The sequence below is a fragment of the Carcharhinus amblyrhynchos genome, chromosome 18, assembly GCF_965287045.1.
Source record: "Carcharhinus amblyrhynchos chromosome 18, sCarAmb.v2.hapA, whole genome shotgun sequence".
Lineage (NCBI taxonomy): Eukaryota > Metazoa > Chordata > Chondrichthyes > Carcharhiniformes > Carcharhinidae > Carcharhinus > Carcharhinus amblyrhynchos.
In genome coordinates this window covers 39646949-39670682 of record NC_137341.1, presented here as the reverse complement: position 1 = coordinate 39670682, position 23734 = coordinate 39646949, and the positions used below count along the sequence as shown (strand labels likewise).

Genomic DNA, 23734 nt, shown 5'->3' with positions numbered 1-23734 from the left:
GGGGGAGTTGCAATTTTGATCAGGGAATCAATTACATGAGTAGGGAGGGATGACATTTTGGAAGGCTCTTCAAATAAATTTGGGTAGAACTTAAAAACCAAAAAAGGAATAATTACATTGTTGGGAGTGTTCAACAGGCCCCCGAACAGTCTGAGGGAAATAGAAGAGTGGATATGCAGGAAAACTTTAGAGAAGAGTTAAAATAGTAGGCTGGTTGAGGATTTGAACTTTGCCAACATTAACTGGTAATAATGGTTTAGAGAAAGCAGAATTCTTAAAATGCATCCAGGAGAACTTTTTAAGACAGTGCGTCGAAGGTTCTACAAGAGAAGGGGCAATCCTGGACTTAAATTTAGGTAATAAAGCCAGGCAAGTGATTGAAGTATCAATGGGGGAGCATTTTGCAGACAGCAATCTTAATTCGGTTAGATACAAGACTTTTTTGAAAAAGGACAAGGATGGGCCAGAAATCAACGTTCCAGAAATCAATGCAATCAATGTTACGTATAAGATAATGAAGGGGATGGATAGGGTAGAGGTAGAGAGATTCTTCCCGCTCAGAAAGGACAGCAGGACTAGAGGGCACAGCCTCAAGATAAGGGGAGGGCAGTTTAGAACAGAGTTGAGGAGGAACTTCTTCACCCAAAGGGTGGTGAATCTCTGGAATTCTCTGCCCGTTGAAGTGGTGGAGGCTACCTCGCTAAATATATTTAAGACACGGGTAGATAGGTTTTTGATAGGCAAGGGAATTAAGGGTTATGGGGAGAAAGCAGGAAAGTGGAGCTGAGCCACTTCAGATCAGCCATGATTTTATTGAATGGTGGGGCAGGCTTGAAGGGCTAGATGGCCTATTCCTGCTCCTATTTCTTATGTTCTTATGTTCTAAACTGAGGGAAGGCTGGCTTCAATAAGATCAGATCTGATTTGGACTGGGACCAGACAATTTTAGGTAAAACTGTGATGGGACAGTGGGAGGCATTTAAGAAGGAAATAGGGAGAGTATAGGGCCAAAATGTTCCAAATAAAAAAAATTGGGACCAACAAATCCAGTGAACCCTGGATATTGGAGGATATACAACATTGGATAGAGAGAAAAAGGGAGGCTTATGGCAGACACCGAGGGCTCAAAGTCCTAGAGGAGTATTGAATGTGCAAGAGGGAACTTCAACAGGAAGTTAAGGGAACAAAAGGAGTGGTTGGCAAGTAGAATAAAGAAAAATCCAAACTTGTTTTACAAATACATTAAGGGCAAAAGGATAACGAGTGAGAGTAGGGCCTGTTAAAGACCACAGTGTGTGCGGCCAGAGGACATAGGTAGGGTTCTAAATGAATACATCGTGTCAGAGTGAGGGGTACAATGTGAGTGTAGAGATCAGGGAGAAGGACTGTGATACAATTAAAAAAAACATAGGGGAGAAGGGGGTCTCAGTGGTCTACACAGAACAAAAAAGATTCCAGCACAGGAAGGGGCCCTTCAGCTACCCCTCCCCCCCCCCGACCCCCCACACCCCCCAAGCCTACACCAAACATGCTGCCCGACTGAACTAAAACCCCCTACCCTTCTGGGGACCATATCCCTCCATTCCCATCCTGTTCATGTATTTGTTAAAATGCTCTTTAAAAATCACTATCATATCCTCTTCCACTACCTCCCCCGGCAGCAAGTTCAAGGCACCCTCCATCCTCTGTGTAAAAAAAAAATGCATTGTACATCTCCTTTAAACCTTGCCCCTTGTACCTTAAACCTGTGCCCCCTAGTAATTGATTCTTCCACCCTGGGAAAAAGCTTCTGACTATCCAAGTCAGAAGCTAAGTCTGGCAGGCTTAAAAGTAGATAAATCTCCAGGCCTGGATGAAATGTATCCCAGGCTGTTGAGTGAGGCAAGGGAGGAAATAGCAGGGATTCTGGCAATAATTTTCAATTCTTCTCTGGCCACAGGAGAGATGCTGGGGGAATGGAGGACAGCCAATGTGGTACCATTATTCAAGAATGGAGGAAGGAATAAAGCAGGAAACTACAGGCCAGTAAGTCTAACCTCAGTTGGAGGGAAACCATTGGAAGGAATTCTGAGAAACAGAATTAATCTGCATTTGGAGAGGTAGGAGTTAATGAAGACTAGTCAACGTGGTTTTGTTAAAGGGAGGTCATATCCCAGCAATTTGATTGAATTTTTCAAAGAGGTGACCAAGTGATTAGATGAAGGCAAAGCATTTGAGATAGTCTACTTGGAAGTCAGCAAGGCTTTTGACAAAGTGAGACTGATAGCGAAGGTAAGTGTCAATGGGATCCAAGGAAATTTGGCAAATTGGATCTAGAATTGGCTGAGTGGCAGGAAGCAGAGGGTTTTGGTTAAAGGGTGATTTTTGACTGGAAGACTGCATCTAGTGGGGTCCTGCAGGGATCAGGGTTGGGGCCCTTGCTGCTTGTGATAAATGGTCTTGATTTGAATGTAAGAGGGCTGATCAGTAAGTTTGTGGATGATACAAAAATTGCTAGGGTGGTAAATAGTGAGGAGCCTTAGACTACAGGAGGATATAGACTGCAAGGCCAGATGGGCTGCTCTGTGGCAAATGGAGCTCAATCCAGATAAGTGTGAGGTGATGCTCCAGAGCAGGACAAATAAGATAAGGGAATACATGGTGAATACCCTGGGAAGCACCGAGGATCAGAGGAAGTTTGGTGTGTGCAGGTACACTGTCCCTTAAAGAAACAGGGCGGGTGGATAAAGTGGAATTTTTGACTTTATTAGTCGAGACATGGGCCGGAATTCTACTGCCCCGCTCGCCATGGGAATTGGAGTGGGTGAGGAGCAGAGCATAGAAACATCCAATGATCTTGGTGGGATTTTACAGTTTTGGGACGAACGAGGTTGTAAAATCCTACCCACAGAGTTTTAGAGCAAGGAGGTTGTGCTGGAACTATATAAAACACTGGTTAGGCCACAGCTAGAATATTGGGTGCGGTTCTGGAATCCACATTACAGGAGGTATGTGGCGGTATTGGAAAGGGTAGAGAGGAGATTTATCAGGATGTTGCCAGGGCTGGAGAGTTTTAGTTATGAAGACAGACGAGATAGACTGGGATTGAGTTCCTTGAAGCAGAGGAGACTGAGGAGGGACATGATTGAGATGTAAATGAGATTAAACCCAAGCAGGCATGGGGAGAATGAGCAAACTCCACACAGACAGTCATCCTCGGCCGAAATTGAACCCAGGTCCCTGGCACTGTGAGGCAGCAGCGCTAACACTGCTGCCTCACCATGCCATCAAGATATCCTGATGACACAAGAGGACCAATTCCATGTGCTCCTCTCACTCACACGACCAAAAGGAGGATGTGGAGGTTTTGGAGAGGGTACAGGAAACCTTTACCAGGATGTTGCCTGGTATGGAGGGCATTGGCTATGAGATGTTGGAGAAACTTGGTTTGCTCTCACTGGAATGATGGACATTGAGGGGCCACCTGATAGAAGTCTACAAGATTATGAGGGGCATGGACAGAGTGGATAGTCAGAAGCTTTTTCCCAAGGTGAGAGAGTCAATTATGAGGGGGCATAGGTTTAAGATGTGATATCTGAGGCAAGATATTTACACAGAGGGCAGTAGGTGCTGGAACTCACTGCTAGGGAGGTAGTGGAAGCAGATACAATAGTGACCCTTAACTTGACAAATAGATGAATAGGATGGGAATAGAGGGATATGGTCCCCCGGAGGGCAGGGGGTTTTAGTTCAGTCGGGCAGCATGGTTGGTGCAGGCTTGGAGGGCCAAAGGGCCTGTTCCTGTGCTGTAATTTTCTTTGTTCTTCATCAATCCCTTCCTGGCCGCTCCTGCTCATCTCCAAGCCTGCATTTGAGTTGTGTGCGGTCAAAATCGTAGGCCTTTGATTGTGATAGTGCTTTCAAAGACTGGCACCTGAATGGATACAAAGGTGTGGCACGCCAGCACTCACCTTGTTACCCAATAGCATGATTACCACGTCTTGCGTTGCATATTCATGGATCTCCGTCAGCCAGGCCTAAAAAGAACAAGAGAAATGGTGTTAAAATCTCTTGAACCACAAAAACCACAAAGTCGGTGTGAACGATCTAATTCGGTTCCCCCTCCACTGACAACGACCAAGGTTCAAAAACCGATGGGAAAGTTTCTGTAGCGACACTGGATAAAAATTATATAAAGAGACAGGTGAACGATGATGGGGAAAGCTTGCAATCTGAATTTAGTGGTCAGTAAAATGGGAAAGATCGAGGCATCTCAAAGCAAAACATTCAATCACTGGATCACTGTCGGTTGCTTGGATACATGCGATCCCAAGGTAGCTCACTCCCAGCTTAGTTCCTGCTCAGAGTTAATCCCTTCAGCAAGTGGCTAGCTTTAAGATCATTGTTACTGTTACATTTCAAACAGAAAATGCTGGAAAATCTCAGCAGGTCTGACACATATGTGGAGAGAGAATAGAGCCAACGTTTCGAGTTTAAGTTTATTAGTGTCACAAGTAGGATTACTTTAACACTGCAATGATGTTACTGTGAAAATCCCCCAGTCGCCACACTCTGCATCTGTTCGGGTACACTGATCGAGAATTTAGCATGGCCAATGCATCTGACCAGCACACCTTTTGGACTGGGGGAGGAAACTGGAGCACTCGGAGGAAGCCTCCTACATTCACAGGGGGAAGGTGCAAACTCTACACAGAGAACCCGATTTTACCATCGAGTTGCACCTGTTTTTGGGCACGAAGATTTGATAAAGCTGGGCATGAGGCAAGTAGTGCGATCCGCGCCGGTTCCCCCTTTACCAAGGCCTGAAAATGGCCACAATCAGGACTGCGCCCGAAACGGGTGCAATGCAAATGCATTTGCATGCATTTAAATTGACTTAATGGGCTGCACACCCAACCTCAGCAGCACTTCCCCTTTCACCACCGCGTTCGCCCACCCAGAATCGGCACAAACAGACATACTCCGTAGAAGTCCGATCCAGGCATTCCAGTTAGTGAGCATCCAGCGGCTCTGCTCAAGATCGGTAGTGGGGGAAGGGGGGGTCCGCTGCCACTCTACCTGAGATCAGTGGAGGGGAAGGGGGGGTCCGCTGCCACTCTACCTGAGATCAGTGGAGGGGAAGGGGTGGGGTCCGCTGCCACTCTGCCTGAGATCAGTGGAGGGGAAGGGGGGGTCCGCTGCCACTCTGCCTGAGATCAGTGGAGGGGAAGGGGGGGTCCGCTGCCACTCTACCTGAGATCAGTGGAGGGGAAGGGGGGGTCCGCTGCCACTCTGCCTGAGATCAGTGGAGGGGAAGTGGGGGGGGTCCGCTGCCACTCTGCCTGAGATCAGTGGAGGGGAAGGGGAGGGTCCGCTGCCACTCTGCCTGAGATCAGTGGAGGGGAAGGGGAGGGTCCGCTGCCACTCTGCCTGAGATCAGTGGAGGGGAAGGGGTGGGGTCCGCTGCCACTCTGCCTGAGATCAGTGGAGGGGAAGGGGTGGGGTCCGCTGCCACTCTGCCTGAGATCAGTGGAGGGGAAGGGGAGGGTCCGCTGCCACTCTGCCTGAGATCAGTGGAGGAGAAGGGGGGGGGGTCCGCTGCCACTCTGCCTGAGATCAGTGGAGGGGAAGGGGAGGGGGGGTCCGCTGCCACTCTGCCTGAGATCAGTGGAGGGGAAGGGGGGGGTGCGCTGCCACTCTGCCTGAGATCAGTGGAGGGGAAGGGGGGGTCCGCTGCCACTCTGCCTGAGATCAGTGGAGGGGAAGGGGGGGTCCCCTGCCACTCTGCCTGAGATCAGTGGAGGGGAAGGGGGGGGTCCGCTGCCACTCTGCCTGAGATCAGTGGAGGAGAAGGGGGGGTCCCCTGCCACTCTGCCTGAGATCAGTGGGGTGGAAGATGGGGGAGGGGCCTGCGATCAGTCTGGGTGGCAGAGGGTTTGGGGAGGATAAGGGGTCAGTACTGTTGTGGGGTGGGACACTGTCTGTGGGAACCAGAGGGAGGCATTATCAGGCCTGGGAGGGATGTGGCAGGGGAGCCGCAATCTATCTTTTTTACTGCACATGTGCAGTTGGAGGCACTGATCGGAGCTACAGGGTTTCAGGCACGTTAAGCCCTGCACACAGGCTTCTGGGCACGTTCAGCCCTGCACACAGGCTTCTGGGCACGTTCAGCCCTGCACACAGGCTTCTGCAATGCAATTCAGAATCACTGATATTTTTTCAGGCAAAATGCATATGGGGGTGCCTAAAAACAGGTCTAAAAGTTGGATCTGAAACACTCACCCAATTTCAAGTCTGCCCAACACTTCGAATCAAAATGGTAAAATAGGGCACAAAGAGTCACCCAAGGCCGGAATCGAACCTGGGTCTCTGGCGCTGTGAGGCAGCAGTGCTAACCATTGTGTTGTCCCCTTATGGCAATGCAGTCTCACCACCTTCTTGAATATCTGTGCTCATCTAATTCAGTTTTTAAGGTTCTTTTATTGTCACAAGAAGGCGTACATTAACACTGCAATGAAGTTACTGAGAAACTTCCCTTGACACCATACTCCGACGCCTGTTTGGCTACACTGAGGGAGAATTTAGCATGGCCAATGCACCTAACCTGCACATCTTTTGGACTGTGGGAGGAAACCCAAGCAGACACAGGGGGGATATGCTGACTTTGCATAGACAGAGACCCAAGCGGGAATCGAACCCGGGTCCCTGACGCTATGAGGCAGCAGTGCTAACCACTGTGCCACCGCGAGATACTGTGAGAACTGCTGAGATTTTGCAGCACTTCCTGTTTGAGTTATAAGATCAAGGTTGCTGGTACATTTCTTGATGAAGCCTTGCATCCTGCAGTGGTGTTCCAGTGAATAAGTTTTGTCAAGTTGTCACTCGGAAGCAAAGTAGGTTAGCTTGCAAATCGTCCTGCTTCTGCACGGAGCTGAAATACAACTACAGTCATCAATCATTTCTTACTGTCCTGCTACCTTAATTTCTAGCTGGCAGATGATGGAATAAAGCATCCCAGTGAGTCTCCTATTAAACAGCAAAGTAATACTTCACACATTTTTGGCTGTGGTCAGCAATGAAATCTCGACAAGTTGACTGCTGCATTGATTAGATAACACACTGGTTCCATCGTTCTGAGGTGTGGCACTCATTTAAAGTCTGAATAGGCTTATCACTTCATCCCTAAGGGAGCTGAAGGGAGCGTTGTATAAATACACCTAAAATACCAGGTTGACACGTCACTTGGACTGAGCTTCTGATTTAGTAAAGCTCGCACTCGCTGCTCTGTCCACCATACCCAATGAATCAGGTCCTGGCTATCGAGGAGATGGCAAATGAGTAATGAAGTACCTACGTGATAACTGATTGTGCTGACACTTCTCCACGCACAGCTTTTCCCTGCCCTGTAATCTTTTCTAGTCATGTCTCGCTAGTTTGCTTTATCTTTCTGTGAAGGGTGCAATCAACCCGTCTCTCTTCGCTCAACTCAGTTAACAGCTCCAGCCACCTTTGACCGACCGTTGTGACTTTTCTAAGCAGCCCACACACATTCAGAAATAATTGGCTTTCTTTCACATAACTAAACGAATCATGGACTAGCTCGGGTGAATGCATGGTGTTATGGGGATATGGCCTGGATGGGATTATGGTTGGTGTAGACTCAATGGGCCGAATGGCCTCCTTCTGCACTGTAGGATTCTATAGTTCCTATGTAGTTGCACAAAGTTATATAGTATTAACAGGCCATTCAGCCCATCTGCTCCACCCTGGTGTTCATGCTCCACCTAAACCTTCTTCCCGTCCTTTCCCGTCTAACCCTTTCAAACATACAATACTTCTTTCTCCCTCAAGCACTAAACCCATGTCTAACTTCCCCTTAAATCAAAATGCTGCAGATGCTGGAAATCTGAAATAAAAACAGAAAATGCTGGATCAACTCAACAAGTCTGGCAGCATCAGAAGAGGAAGAAATAATGTTAATGTTTCGGATCTAAGGATCATTTAGGCGCTGCCCGCTGAGCTTATCCATTATTTCTAACGCTCCCTTAACATGTGCATACATCTTGTGAAATTTGGTACCTCTCTCAAGTCTGTAACCTTGGAAACAAACCTTTTCTTTAAGGAGTTCCATAGAAGCTGTAGAATCCCTACAGTGTGGAACAAGGCCATTTAGACCATTGAGTGTGCACCAACACTCTAAAAGAACATCTCAACTGAGGACCCCCTTCTGCTCTATGCCCATAACTCCACACATTTACGATGGCTAATCCACCTCATCTAAATGGGTGGCATGGTGGCACAGTGGTTAGCACTGCTACCTCACAGTGCTAGGGACCTGGGTGGAATTTGCACATTCTCTCCATGCCTGCATGGGTTTCCTTCAGATGCTCCGGCTTCCTTCCAAAGGAAGGAATGATGTGCAGGTTACGTGGATTGGCCATGATAAATTGCCCCTTTGTGTTAGGGGATTAGCAGGGTAAACATGAGGATAGGCCTGGGTTGGACTGTGGTTGGTGCAGGCTTGATGAGCCGAATGGCCTCCTTCTGCACTGTAGGGATTCTACACATTTTTGGACTTGGGAGGAAATGGAACACCTGGAGGAAACCTACGCAATCTTGGGGAGAACATGCAAACTCCACACAGTCACCCAGGGCTGGAATCGAACCCGGGTCCCTGGCGTTGTGAGGCAGCCGTATTAACCATTGCACCACCACTCTGCCCATCCTGTCTATTTGTCCCCTCACTCCCCTTAAAGTGCAGCATGTCAGTTCTTGCCAGTGTCCTTCAATACTTATCCCTCAACCAGTATCACAAAAACAGAAAATCTAGCCATTATCTCATTGAGAGAGCTTTCTGTACGTCTTGTAAGTGTGTAGCCACTGTGTATCTTATATTACAACAGAGAAGGTGTACACATTTTGGCTGCCAAATGCTTGGAACATTCTAATGCTGTGGAAGGTGCTATAGAAATGGAAGCACTTTCTTCCTTAAGTGCCAGATTGATAAGATGTGTTGGCTGCAAGATTGTTAATATTCACAGTTGGGCTGACGTTCTTTCAGCTTGGGCTGAATTTGCAACAGATCCCAGAGGTGATGATCTCACGTCCAATATTTGCACTGCCTTTCCTAGCAAATGTTCCAAAAATTTAATCTGTTCCGGGAGACTGGATGAAATGAGTTGAGCTGCAGCTTGTTACAGGCTAGTTCATTGGAATTCATATGAAAATAAATTCCAAGTTAAATTAACAGAATCATTTCCAAAGGCTATAAAATGATCAGTTATCTAACAGAAGATCGATTATAAATGATGAGCCTTCAAATGAGCACATTATAAACGTCCATATTGAAGCAGTTAGGAATATATTAAAATGATTATTACGCTAGGAATGTAATCAATTATTTCTGGGGTTGGCAATAACTGAGGCCGAGCAGAATGTAGTGGCATGGTCACTGGACTAGTAATCTAGAGGTTCATGCTAATGCTATCACAGTATGGGTGGCATGGTGACAGAGTGGTTAGCACTGATCACCTCATAGTGCCAGAGTCCCTGGTTCAATTCTAGCCTTGGGTCACTGTCTGTGCTGAGTTTGCACATTCTCTCTCTATTTATGTTATAAGGAGAGGCTGGATAGACTGGGATTTTTTTTTCCCTGGAGCGTAGAGACTTAGGGGTGATCTTATGGAGATCTTTAAATAATGAGAGGCAACATCTTTTCCCAAAGATAGGGGAGTCTAAAATTAGAGGCATAGGTTTAAGGTGAGAGGGGAGAGATACAAAAGGATCCAGGAGGGCATTTTTTCACACAGAGGGTAGTGAGTGTCTGAAACAAGCTGCCAGAGGTAGTAATAGAAGCTGGTACAATTTTGTCTTTTAAAAAACATTTAGACAGTTACATGAATAAGATGGGTATAGAGGGGTATGGGCCAAATGTGGGCAATTGGGACTGGCTTAAAGAAAAAGCAGCATGGACAAGTTGGACAGAGGGCCTATTTCCGTGTTGTAAACTCCTATGACTCTATGACTCCATTCTCCCCGTGTCTGTGTGGGTTTCCTCCAAGTGCTCTGGTTTCCTCCCATTGTCCAAAGATGTGCAGGTTAGGTGGATTGGCCATGCTAAATTGACCCCAGGGGAACTGGGAAGGTAAATATTTGGAGTTATGGGCCTGGATGGGATTGTTATCAGTGCAGGCCCAATGGCCTTCTTCTGAATTATAGGGATTCTATGATTCTATGGCAGGGGTTCGAATCCCACGGGTAGAGGGTGAAATTTGTATTCAATAATGACCAGGAATTAAAAGTCTAATCGTGACCATTGTTAAAAACCCAGATAGTTCAGTGATGCACTTTAAGGAAGGAAATCTGTCATCCTAATCTGGTCTGGCCTACATATGACTCCTGACAGACTCAAAGCAATGCGCTTGACTCTAAACTGCCATCTAAAACAGTCTGGCAATCCATTCAGTTCAAGAGCAGTTAGAGATGGGTATCAAATGCTGGCACTTCCCAGTGATGCCCACCTCCCATGAAAAAAATCTTAATTTCTTCATGCATGGCTATATTCCAACTGAACAATCATGAAAATTTGGCTTGAAGTGAATGTAAGGTGTTAGGGACCAGATCAGAAACTCCGAGATATATTATGAAGTTAGCCTAGACCCCAACACTTTTTTTGGTTTTGGCATTGGTGCGAGCATAAGGTGTTTTGCTCCAGGTGTGATTCTATTGACCCACTGGTTCAGTTTTATTAAAGCAAACTTTATTTAACAACACAATTAAGACATAACAAAAAGAATTAACATAACTTTTACCAACTGAAATATATAAACATGACAAGATATAATCGTTAACAGCTAGCTATCTCTATAGCTCCAATTTAAGCAATATCCCCACAGTCATACATCCTTCTTCAGAATCACTGAGCATAAAAAGGTCATGTAGATGCTAGATTTGCAGCCCTTTAACCCTTCTGGTCAGACATACAGAAAGATGTCAGTTTTCTGATTCCCATATAACAGCCTTCAGAGAAAGATCTATCTTCAAACAGCAAACTTAAGAGAAAGCGATCTATTTGCTTGCAGGTCCCAGTCTCCAATCTTCAGAGAAATAAAAGGAGAAACACTACTTCTCCCTAATTATCCCAAGCTGAAATTGTTTCTCTCTGTCAGTCAAGCCTAATCAGATGATTTTTCTTGTCAATCAACCTAATCAAACACCACTGTGAAAATCCCCAGGGGAAAACACTAAAATAACATAACTGCATTAGTCCAGATTAAAACAAATATTCCAACAATTAGGAATTAATTATACTTTTGCAGCATTAACTGGTAGGCTGCCAGTTATGGACAAAATAACAAGTCAAGTCTGTTCCTTCCAGAAACCTGAGCTGAAGCAGCTTGGAAATAGACATTGATGTACATTTCACATGTTCTTCCGAGAATAAGATGGACTCCAATATCTGGATGCAAGATCCTCCTCTCGTTTTTTGAATTCTGATGTGGATCAGTATCTAAGGGAAGGCAATGGCCTAGTGGAGTTATCATTGGACAATTAATATAAAAGCTCAGCTAAGGTTCTGGGACTCTGGGTTCGAATCCCTCAACAGAAGACGGTGGGATCTGAATTCAATAATAAATATCTGGAATTAAGATCTACTACATTCTTAATTGTTGGAAAAAACCATCTGGTTCACTAATGTCCTTCAGGGAAGGAAATCTGCCGTTCCTACCTGGTCTGACCTATATGTGACTCCAGAGCCACAACAATGTACTTGACTCTCAACTGCCCTCTGAAGAAGGGCAATTAGGGATGGGCAATAAATGCTGGTCAGCTAATGACACTCATATGCCACGAATGACTACAAAAAGATTCTTCACACTAAAAAGATGGAGTCTGTAGCTTCATGATTCAGCATTGCTATGTTGTTTCCAATGAGATACGTGCACACAGCAAAGCATATAGGTCCCATGAGCACACCTTGACTAATATACATGTTGCAGACTTGGCATTCATACAAAGTTTTCCCACAAGATGTGCAGCACAGAGTAAGGATCAGGAGCATAATGGAATACTCTCCATTTTTTGCATAGCAGCAACTCAATAACACTCAAGCAACTCAACCAAAATGGGATAAATCACTGAACTTTGATTTGATTAGTATACAGTGAAATGTGTTGTTTCTTGCGTGTGATACAGACAAATCATACTGTTCATAGAGAAGGAAAGGAGAGGGTGCAGAGGGTGTAGAGAAAGATCAACTTAATGCGAAGCAGGTCCATTCAAACGTCTGACAGCAGCAGGGAAGAAACTGTTTGTGAGTCAGTTGGTACGTGACCTCAGACTTTGTACTCTTTTCCCCACGGGAGAAGGTGAAAGAGAGAATGTCTGGAGTGCGTGGGGTCCTTAATTATGCTGGCTGCTTTGCTGAGGCAGCGGGAAGTGTAGAGAGAGTCAATGGATGGGAGGCTGGTTTGTGTAATGGATTGTGCCACATTTTCAATCTTTTGTAGTTTCTAGCGGTCTTGGACAGAACAGGAGCCATAACAAGCTGTGAGACAACCAGAAATAATGCTTTCTACGGTGCATCTGTAAAGGTTGGTGAGACCGGTAGCGGGCATGCCAAATTTCCACTTGCTTATCACCAGCTTAAACATCCATTTGCTCCACCACCACACACTGTTTTTGCAGCATGTGCAATCTACAAGATCTACTGCAGCAAGTTGCCAAGGTTTTTTTGGCAGGACCACCCAAACAGTAAGCCGCACCACTTTGAGGGGCAAGGACAGTACATGAATGAGAATGCCATTCCCTGCAACATGCCATCTCAATTCGGGACATGTACTACCTGTTGTTTCATTGTCTGCTGGGTCTATATCCTGGAATAACTTCCTCACCAGCACTACTGCAGTGCCTGCACCACAGCCAAATGTAGTGTGTCAAGAAGGCAGCACATCACCAAGTTCTTGTTGTAATTCAGTTTTGGGATGTGGGCATTTATTGCCCATCCCTAACTGCCCTCCATTTCATAGGGAATCATTGCTGTGGGTCTGGAGTCACACGTAAGCCAGATCTGGTAATCTTGGCATAATTGCAGATTTTTAAAAATTGAATTTAAATTCTATGGTGGGACTCGAACAGGGGTCCCCAGTGCATTACATTGGCTCACTAGTCCAGTGGCAATACCATTGTACTACCACCATCCCTAAAGGGCAGTTAAGGATAGATAATAAATGTCAGCCTTTCCAGCAATGACCACATTCTAACACATTATTTTAAAAATAAAAGTCAACTGAGTTCCCTGATAAATTCAAGAATGGTCACGTGCCGATGGAACTGTACCCAGCACAAGCTAATTCTTACAGTAGATGAGGCAACTCGTCAATCTTAAGAGAAACTTTCAGTGATATTTTGTTTGTGAAACCCACCAATCTAGCCAGTGGCTGAGCTTTGATTGAATTTAGGAGTCGCAGCGTCATGTTGCAACTGTACACAACTCTGGTGCGGCCGCACTTGGAGTACTGTGTGCAGTTCTGGTCCCCACATTACAGGAAGGATGTGGAGGCTTTGGAGAGGGTGCAGAGGAGGTTTACCAGGATGTTGCCTGGTATGCAGGGGAGGTCCTATGAGGAGAGACTGAGGGATTTGGGGTTGTTTTCACTGGAAAGAAGGCGGCTAAGAGGGGATCTTATAGAAACATATAAGATGATTAGAGGTTTAGATAGGGTGGATGGTGATAGCCTGTTTCCTCGGATGGAGAAATCTAGCACGAGGGGGCATGGCTTTAAATTAAGGGGGGGTAGTTATAGGACGGATGTCAGGGGCAGGTTCTTTACCCAGAGGGTGGTGAGGGACTGGAATGCCCTGCCTGCTGCAGTTGTAAATGCGCCTAGTTTGGGGGCGTTTAAGAGATTGGTGGATAGGTTTATGGACGAAAAGGGAGTGGTTTAGATTAGTGGGTCAATGTTTTTTTTTTAAAAATAAGACTGGTCGGCGCAACATTGTGGGCCGAAGGGCCTGTTCCGCGCTGTAATGTTCTATGTTCTATGTTCTATGTTCTATGATCTATTCTCTTTTTAACAACCAATCTCACACACTCCCGAGCATTTTTAACTGAGATGAGCCCTCGCTGACTTTGGGTAAGCGCCAAAGGTTGTAGTGAAAGCTTCTTAGGATCACAGTCATGTGGGTTTTTGCCTTCAGAAATTCAAAGCTTATTTATCAGCGTCACAAGTAGGCTTACATTACAATGAAGTTACTGTGAAAATCCCCCAGTTGCCACAGTCCTGCGCCTGTTCGGGTACACTGAGGGAGAAATTAGCATGGCCAATTCACCTAACCAGCAGTTTTTCAGACTGTAGGAGGAAATTAGAGCATCCGGAGGAAACCCACACAGGCACAGGGAAAACCAGCAGACTCCGCACCGGCAGTGACCCAAGCCGGGAATTGAACCCTGGTCGCTGGCGCTGTGAGGCAGCAGCACTAACCACTGTGCCACCCCCTTCCCAAAAAGGATTGGTTAGTGTGAACTCTGAAATACAGGGCAGGTGGAAGCACAGAGTGGATATTCAATGGGTAACTGTGTGCTGTGGGTAGAAGAAGCTCCCTGTGTTACAAATAATAATACTCTCAGTACACTGAAAAGCTCCTCTTCCTGACTAAGGGCAGGAAGGTGCAGTCTGAAGCTTCGTTACATCGATGCTGGAGAAATTTGGCAGGGTGATCTGCTCCCAGTATTTGCCAAAGCTGCTCAGTGGCCATCTGTTGGGAATTGTATCAGAAACGTGCAAGTTAACTCGCTTTTTCACTTCTCCGCCCTCCCGCAGAGGAGCAGCTGGCTTTCCATTCTATGACCTTTCTCGTTGGGAAACTTGAAAGCTAGACTTCATCCTCCGGTGAACTGTGAGCAGAAGCCCATTTCGAACCATTTAGTGTGTCCTCTTTTTTCTTGTTTTGATCTTTAATGCAGCACGAGAAATGAGCAAAGCGTATTAATCACATAAAGGTTACTGCTTCTCACTACAAGTACCCTCAGGCTACAGGGGAAGGGTCTGTTCCTAAAGTGCTCCCAGTGTTCAAGTTATCAAGCCTAACTCGTGAATCTTCAAGCACCCTTAATCCATTGGGGCAAACATAATAGAAAGCCACAATCATACCTCTGTTACCTATAGATGTTAATATTTCAATGCTCCCCCGCTGGTCTCCCATCTTCCACAATCCTTAAACTTCAACTCACCCAGAACTCCATTTCACTAAATCACTACTGTGCTCTCCAACTTCTATTGGGTCTGAGCTGGCAATGCCTCAAAGTAGAAATTCTCATTAAGGGCGTCCACCATCCCTTTCTCTGTAACCTCTTCTAGCAGCTCCTCCTCCCACTCAACCCACCAGATCTCTTTGTTCCTCCAATTCTAGCCTTTTGAGCACCCCCTGTTTTTCTTGACTCTGTCACAAAGTTAATTTGTGAGTCACAAGCAGACTAATACTAACACTGCAATGAAGGTATTGTGAAAATCTCCTCGTCGCTGCACTGTTTGGGGTACACTGAGGGAGAATTTAGCACGGCCAATGCATCTAACCAGCGTGTCTTTCGGACTGTGGGAGGAAACCAGAGCACCCGGAGGAAACCCACACAGATAGGGGGAGAAAATGCAGACTCCGCACCGACAGTGACCCAAGCTAGGAATTGAACCCGGGTCCCTGGCGCTGTGAGGCTGATAGTAGTGACGTGGACATGCTGGTGTTGGACTGGGGTAAACACAGTAAGAAGTCTCACAATACCAGGTTAAAATCCAACAGGTTTATTTGGTAGTAAACACCACTAGCTTTCGGAGTTTGTCCCTTCATCAGGTGCGTGGGAGTTCCCTGACAAAGGGGCAAACCCCGAAAGCTACAGGCATTTACTACCAAATAAACCTGTTGGACTTTAACCTGGTGTTGTGAGACTTCTTGCTGTGAGGCAGCAGTGAGCTTCCGCTTATAAACTGCCTTGGGACATTTTCCTGTATGAAAGGCTTTATAAAAATGCAAGTTGTTGTTATGTCCTACCAACCACATTTCCCTGTTCCAACAGCATTCCTTTTCCAATTTGCTCTTCCCCTCCTCGGGATAGTGATATCAGCTGAGGGGTAATTTCACAACAAACACCCCTACGCAACAAGTGACTGCCATTTGCTGCAACTAAATACTTACAAGTTACTCAAACTCATTGTTATCCTCACCTAACACTCACACAAGTCTTAGCGAAAGTCCCAATTTTTTGTTTAGTCCATTCATGTGACATGGGCATCGCCGGCTGGCCAGCATTTATTGCCCATCCCTAGTTGCCCTTTAGGAGATGGTGGTGAGCTGCCTTCTTGAAATATTGCAGCCCACGTGCTGTGGGTTGACCCACAATGCCATTAAGGAATTCCAGGATTTTGACCCAGTGACAGTGAAGGAATGGCGATATATTTCCAAATCAGGATGGTGAGTGGCTTTGTGTGGAACTTGCAGGTGGTGGTGTTCACATGTATCTGCTGCCCTTGTCCTTTTAATGGAAGTGGTCATGGGTTTGGAAGATCTGTCTAAGGATCTTTGGTGAATTGCTGCAGTGCATCTTGTAGAAAGTACACACTGCTGCTACTGAGCATCATTGCTGGAGGGAGTGGATTATGTAGATGTGGTGCTAATCAAGTGGGCTGCTTTGTTCTGGACGGTATTGAACTTCTTGAGTGTTACATAAGAACATAAGAAATAGGAGCAGGAGTAGGCCATCTAGCCCTTCAAGCCTGCCCCGCCATTCAACAAGATCATGGCTGATCTGACGTGGCTCAGTTCCACTTTCCCGCTTTCTCCCCATAACCCTTAATCCCCTTGCCTACCAAAAACCTACCTACCCGCGTCTTAAATATATTTAGCGAGGTAGCCTCAACCACTTCAATGGGCAGAGAATTCCAGAGATTCACCACCCTTTGAGTGAAGAAGTTCCTCCTCAACTCTGTTCTAAACTGCCACCCCCTTACCTTGAGGCTGTGCCCCCTAGTCCTGCTGTCCTTTCTGAGCGGGAAGAATCTCTCCACCTCTATCCTATCCATCCCTTTCATCATCTTATACGTCTCAATGAGATCCCCCCTCATCCTTCTAAACTCTAACGAGTACAAGCCCAGTCTATTCAGCCTCTCCTCATAGCTCAACCCCCTCAACTCCAGTATCAGCCTAGTGAACCTCCTCTGCACTCCCTCCAAGGCCAAAATATCCTTGAGTAAGTGCGGCAACCAAAACTGCACACAGTACTCCAGCTGCGGCCTCACCAGTGCCCTATACAGTTGCAGCAAGACCTCCCTGCTTTTATATTCAATCCTCCTCACTATCAGGATGGTGAGTGGCTTTGTGGGGAACTTGCAAGTGGCGGTGTTCACATGTATCTGCTGCCCTTGTCCTTTTAATGGAAGTGGTCATGGTGTCATTATACATCCATAATTTGCAGCCCCCAAGGCCAATTATGGCAGCTCTACAACCGAAGAGGCTGAGGAAGTGGCTGCCTCGCTCAATATTTTTAAGACGCGGGTTGATAGGTTTTTGATAGGCAAGGGGATTAAGGGTTATGGGGAGAGGGCGGGAATGTGGAACTGAGCCACTTCAGATCAGGCATGATCTTATTGAATGGCGGGGCAGGCTCGAGGGGCTAGATGGCCTACTCCTGCTCCTATTTCCTGTGTTCTTATGAAGGAGCCTCAGTCCTTTGTAATCTTAATGATTCAATCCCTCATCAAACTTTGCATTTACCCAATGGCACAGTGGAGAGATCTTCTCCAAAAGGCTTTGACCAGAATTCCCCGGTCGTTCACACTGGCGGGATTCTCCAGTCCCTCTGGCTGTGCACCCTTGTTTGTGGTTTTCCTGCTTGGGTGGGGCGATGTCAGTGGGAATTCCCATTGACAGCCGATAGACTGGAGGATCCCGCTGCTAGCAAATCCTGCCGGCGGGAAGCACGCAACTGGGAGGCCGGTGAATCTTGCCCTTGTTCTTTTATTCCTCTGCTTTGCCTGATGATCTTCAATCTCTTTCTAAAGGCTGAGTACCCTTAGCCAACTATGATAAGCTTCGTTATTCATGAGTCTGTACCTCTCGGAGATATAAAGCTATTTTTAAAGAATGCATAATTCATATCAATCAATGCCTTTCAGCCTTTCAAAGATGCTGGACAATTTGCTGTCTCTATCTCCTTCTTTCCCAAAGAAACAAGTCATTTAACAGTGTGAACCCCTTCTTCATTGCATTACAGCAGCGACTACTGAGAACATTGTACATGCTGAAAAGCACTGTGGGATGTTCTGAGGTCATGAAAGGCTCAACATCAATGCAAGCCTCCCTTTTGTTTTACTGCTTTTTTTAGAAATAGGACAACTTCTCTTTACAATCAGCCTCGCTGCTCTTTTCGCCAGCCTCTCGAATGAATCAATGTGCTTTCAAAGGTAAAGTGCCCAGAACTTTAGCTGAATTGTATTCCCGGTAACGCTATGCAGTGCTATTAATAATCTGCTTCAACTTGTAACAAAAGCCCTTGAGATTCATTCCACGGATTGATTTGTTGTGTGAACAACAGCCTCACGTTGTCTTCTGTTGGCGAATCACCCAAAACAACACCCCTTTTCCTCTTTCTGTCCATTATGTCCTCCTGGGAGCTCCCCCCACCCCGACCCCCGTCAGCACCTTGAGACAAGTACAGAACGTTCACAAGAATGATCCCTGGAATGAAGAGCTTGTCGTATGAGGAACCATTGAGGGCTCTGGGTCTGTACTCGTTGAAGTTTAGAAGGATGAGGGGAGATCTTATTGAAACTTACAGGATACAGGATACTTTATCTGAATGCACGAAGCATTCGGAATAAAGTGGATGAGCTGGTGGCGCAGATCGACACAAATGGATACGATCTGGTGGCCATTACAGAGACGTGGCTGCAAGGTGACAGGGACTGGGTGATGAATGTACAGGGCTATCAAGTGTTTAGGAAGGATAGGCAGGAGGAAAGAGGGGGTGGCGTAGCTCTGCTGATTAAGGATAGTATCAAGGTGGTAGCAAGGGATGATATCGGAGCCAAAGAGCAGAACGTGGAATCGTTGTGGGTGGAGATTAGGAACAGCAAAGGGAGGAAGACGCTGGTGGGTGTCGTCTATAGGCCCCCGAATAATGATCTGGAGGTGGGGCGGGCTGTTAACACACAAATAAGTGCGGCGTGCAGGAATGGGACGGCAGTAGTTATGGGAGATTTCAATCTGCATATTGATTGGTCGACCCATGTTGGACGAGGTGGGCTCGAGGAGGAGTTCTTGGAATGCTGCCGGGATAATTTCCTTGAACAGTGTGTGTTGGAGCCGACGAGGGAGCGAGCTATCTTGGATCTGGTGCTATGTAATGAGGCGGGTAGAATTAGGGACCTTGCGGTGAAGGATCCTCTTGGAGAGAGTGATCATTGTATGGTGGAGTTTCTGGTGCAGATGGAGGAGGAGAAAGTGGGTTCCCGGACACGCGTCCTTTGTTTGAATAGAGGGGAGTATGGTAGGATGAGAGAAGAATTGGCGAATGTGGACTGGGGGAGTGTGTTGGAAGGTAGGTCTGCTGAGGAGCAGTGGAGGATCTTTAAGGAGATCTTTCTTGGTGCTCAGCAGAAATTTATTCCGATGGTCAAAAAGGACAGTAGGAAGAGAGGTAATAAGCCGTGGATAACGAAGGAGGTGAAGGAAAGTGTTAAATTAAAAGCGGAGGAATTTAGAGTAGCTAAGAGTAGTGGGCGAGAAGAGGATTGGGAAAGGTTTAAATGTCAACAAAGATTGACAAAGAAGTTGATAAAGGAGGGTAGGAGAAGCTATGAGGCTGGGCTAGCACTTAATATAAAAAAGGATAGCAAGAGTTTTTATAAATATATAAAAAGGAAGAGGCTGGCTAGGGTGAACGTTGGTTCTTTAGAGGATGAGAAAGGGGAGCTAGTGGTAGGGGATGGGGATATGGCTAAGGTCTTGAATAACTTTTTTGTTTCTGTCTTCACGGAGGAGGACGTGAATAATTTGCCGGGTGTTAGCGATGGAAAGGTGGTAGGAATGGAGGGTCTTAATGACATTACTGTTACTAGAGAGGTGGTGCTCGACAGACTGGAGGGGCTGATTGTGGACAAGTCCCCAGGACCGGATGGAATGCATCCGAGGGTTCTGAAAGAAATGGCGGAGGTGATAGTGGATGCCTTGGTGGTTATTTTCCAGACGTCGCTGGATTCCGGGGAAGTGCCGGAAGATTGGAAAACGGCTAATGTTACGCCGTTGTTTAAGAAGGGTGCCAGGCAAAAGGCGGGGAATTATAGGCCGGTTAGTTTAACGTCTGTGGTAGGTAAAATGTTAGAATCCGTCATTAAGGAGGAAATTGCGAGGCATCTTGAAGGGAATTGCTTGATAGGGCGGACGCAACACGGTTTCATTAAAGGGAAGTCGTGTCTGACAAATTTACTGGAGTTCTATGAGGATGTGTCTAGGGCAGTGGATAGAGGAGAGCCGGTGGATGTGGTCTTTCTGGATTTTCAGAAGGCGTTTGACAAGGTACCTCACAAGAGGTTATTGCAGAAGGTCAGGGGACATGGAGTTGGGGGTAGGGTGTTAGCGTGGATAGAGGATTGGTTGTCAAATAGGAGGCAGAGAGTGGGGGTCAATGGGTGCTATTCGGATTGGCGGTTGGTGACTAGTGGGGTACCCCAGGGGTTGGTGCTGGGGCCTCAGCTATTTACCATTTATATAGATGATCTGGAGGAGGGAACCGAGTGCAGGGTGTCGAAATTTGCTGATGACACCAAGATTGGGGGAAAGGCAAATTGTGCGGAGGGTGTGGAGAGTCTGCAGAAGGATCTAGATAGGCTGGGCGAATGGGCCAGGAAATGGCAAATGGAATTTAATGTTGGCAAGTGTGAGGTGGTCCACTTTGGTAGGAAGAATGGTAGGAAGGACTATTACTTACGTGGCGAAAAACTGCAGCAGGCGACGGTGCAGAGGGACCTCGGGGTCCTTGTGCATGAGTCGCAAAAACCCAGCTTGCAGGTGCAGCAGGTGGTCAGGAAGGCAAATGGGATGCTGGCCTTCATAGCGAGGGGGATTGAATATAAAAGTAGGGAGGTCTTGCTGCAGCTGTATAGGGCATTGGTGAGGCCGCAGCTGGAGTACTGTGTGCAGTTTTGGGCGCCGCACCTGCGCAAGGATATTTTGGCCCTGGAGGGAGTGCAGAGGAGGTTTACTAGGCTGATACCGGAGTTGAGGGGATTGAGCTATGAGGAGAGGCTGAATAAACTAGGCTTGTACTCGTTAGAGTTTAGAAGAATGAGGGGAGATCTCATTGAGACGTATAAGATGATGAATGGGATGGATAGGATAGAGGTGGAGAGACTCTTCCCGCTCAAAAAAGACAGTAGGACTAGGGGGCACAGCCTCAAGATAAAGGGGAGGCGGTTTAGAACGGAGTTGAGGAGGAACTTCTTCACTCAAAGGGTGGTGAATCTCTGGAATTCTCTGCCCGTTGAAGTGGTGGAGGCTGCCTCGCTAAATATTTTTAAGAAGCGGGTTGATGGGTTCCTGATAAGAGAGGGGATTAAGGGTTATGGGGAGAGGGCGGGAAAGTGGAACTGAGCCACAACAGATCAGCCATGATCTTATTGAATGGCGGGGCAGGCTCGAAGGGCTAGATGGCCTACTCCTGCTCCTATTTCTTATGTTCTTATGTTCTTATGATACTGCGAGGCCTGGATAGAGTAGACATGGAGAGGACGTTGCTTCATTTTTCTTTCCTCAGAGTGTGGTCAGATTGGATTTTTGACTCGGCTAAAAGTGGGTGCAATTCCTGTTCATACGTTCATTCGGCACTTGGAATTTTTTCGATAAGATTGCCCCCAGTGTTTTTTATGAGTTCAGGATGGCCCAGGGTACCTTGGAGCTGCTGGAGTCATTCTGAAGTGCAGTAATTGTGGAGGAAGCATGACTGCCAGTCTGCACACAGCAAGATCCCACAAACAGCAAAGAGATACATGATCAGATAATCTGTTTTAGTGATGTTGGTTGGGGGATAAATATTAGGGTGGTACACTGGATTGAATTCCCCTGCTCTTCTTTGAAAAGGTGCCATGGCCTATCCCTCCGAAAGGGGAGAGAACACCTCATCTAAACCACTCAAGGAAATCTGGTATGTCCACTACGATTCTCACAGATTTTACAGATACACCATAGACAGCCTTTTTTCTGGTTGTTTCACAGCTTGGTATGGCTCTTACTCTGCCCAAGAATGCAAGAAACTACAAAAGGTCGTGAACGTAGCCCAGTCTATCACTCAAACCAGCCACTCACCCATTAACACTGTCTACACTTCTCACTGCCTCAGAAAAGCAACCAGCATAACTAAGAGCCCCACACACCCCGGACATACTCTCTTCTATCTTTTTCCATTGGGAAAAAGATATAAAAGTCTGAGGACAAGTACCAACCGATTCAAGAACAGCTTCTTCCCCACTGCCATCAGACTTTTGAATGGTCCTACCTCACATTAAGTTGATCTTTCTCTATGCCCTAGCCATGAACACTACATTCTGCACTCTCTCCTTTCCTTCTCTATGAATGGTATGTTTTGTCTGTGTAGGGTGCAAAAAACAATACTTTCCACTGTATACCAATACATGTGACAATAATAAATCAAATCAAATCTGAAAGATGGCCCCTCTGATAGTGCAGTTCTCCCTCAGTTCTGCCCTGGAAACACAGCCCAGACTAAGCATTCTATTCTTTAGTGTGGGATTTAAACTCACTGCCTACTGACTCACAGGTGCAAGTGCTACCCACTGCTAATGAATGTTAATCTGCTGCAGTCAACGGAAGTACTTATCATTTGTTCAACCCCGTTACCACTGACAAGCTCGCATGGCAACATCAGTTGTCACTGTTCACAGTTCAAATAACTGGGGGAATAAAACAGACAAGGAAAATGTCCTTGAAAAGGCCCAAATGCCAAGGAAAAAAATATAATTTGAATAAACGCAAAATGGAATCCAGTTACGACCAGTTCAGCAATCTCAATGTATGGGGCGCTGAGTCAGAAGGCTTTAACTTCCACTCCAGTAATTGGAGTACATCATAAAGGCTCACACTCCAGTGCTGTGGGGAGTAGTACTAAGGGAGTGTTAAATTAACAGAAGAGGCATCTGTTGGGCACTTTAAGCTGATGCCCGTTCATATGGATATAAAAAAATCCCAAGACACCTTTTCAAAGAAGAGTTAGCCCAAGGAACATTTATCCCTCACTCAACACCTCATAGTAGATATTCCAACCATTGGCATGTTACTGTTGTGGGAGTCTGCTGTAGGCAAACTGACTGCCATGTTTCCCCGTTCTGCCAGTAACCCTACTTCAACACTTGGCTGGCTGCGAAGAACTTCTGGAGCATCGTCAGGCCATAACGGGCGCTGTATGATTGTAAGGGGAAGCGACGGCCTAGTGGTGTAATCGCAAGACAGTTAATCCAGAAACTCAGCTAATGTTCTGGGGACTTGGGTTCAAATATCGCCACAGCAGATGGTGGAATTTGCATTCAATAAAAAAAATCTGGAATTAAGAATTTGCCGATGACCATGAAACAATTGTCAGAAAAACCCATCTGGTTCACTAATGTCCTTTAGGGAAGGAAATCTGCCTTCCTTACCCAGTCTGGCCTACATGTGACTCCACAGCTACAGCAATGTGGTTGATTCTCAACTGCCC

The 23734-nt window shown here is 46.4% G+C and overlaps 1 protein-coding gene across 1 annotated transcript in view; it reads right to left on the bottom strand.

Annotated features, from left to right (window-relative positions):
* The window catches only part of rab26 (RAB26, member RAS oncogene family), a 395187-nt gene that overhangs the window by 5365 nt on the left and 366088 nt on the right, over window positions 1-23734 (bottom strand). The window contains exon 6 of the mRNA XM_080206134.1: window positions 3951-4016. Coding sequence (XP_080062260.1) covers window positions 3951-4016 — 66 coding nt within the window. The remainder of the gene's footprint in view (window positions 1-3950; window positions 4017-23734) is intronic.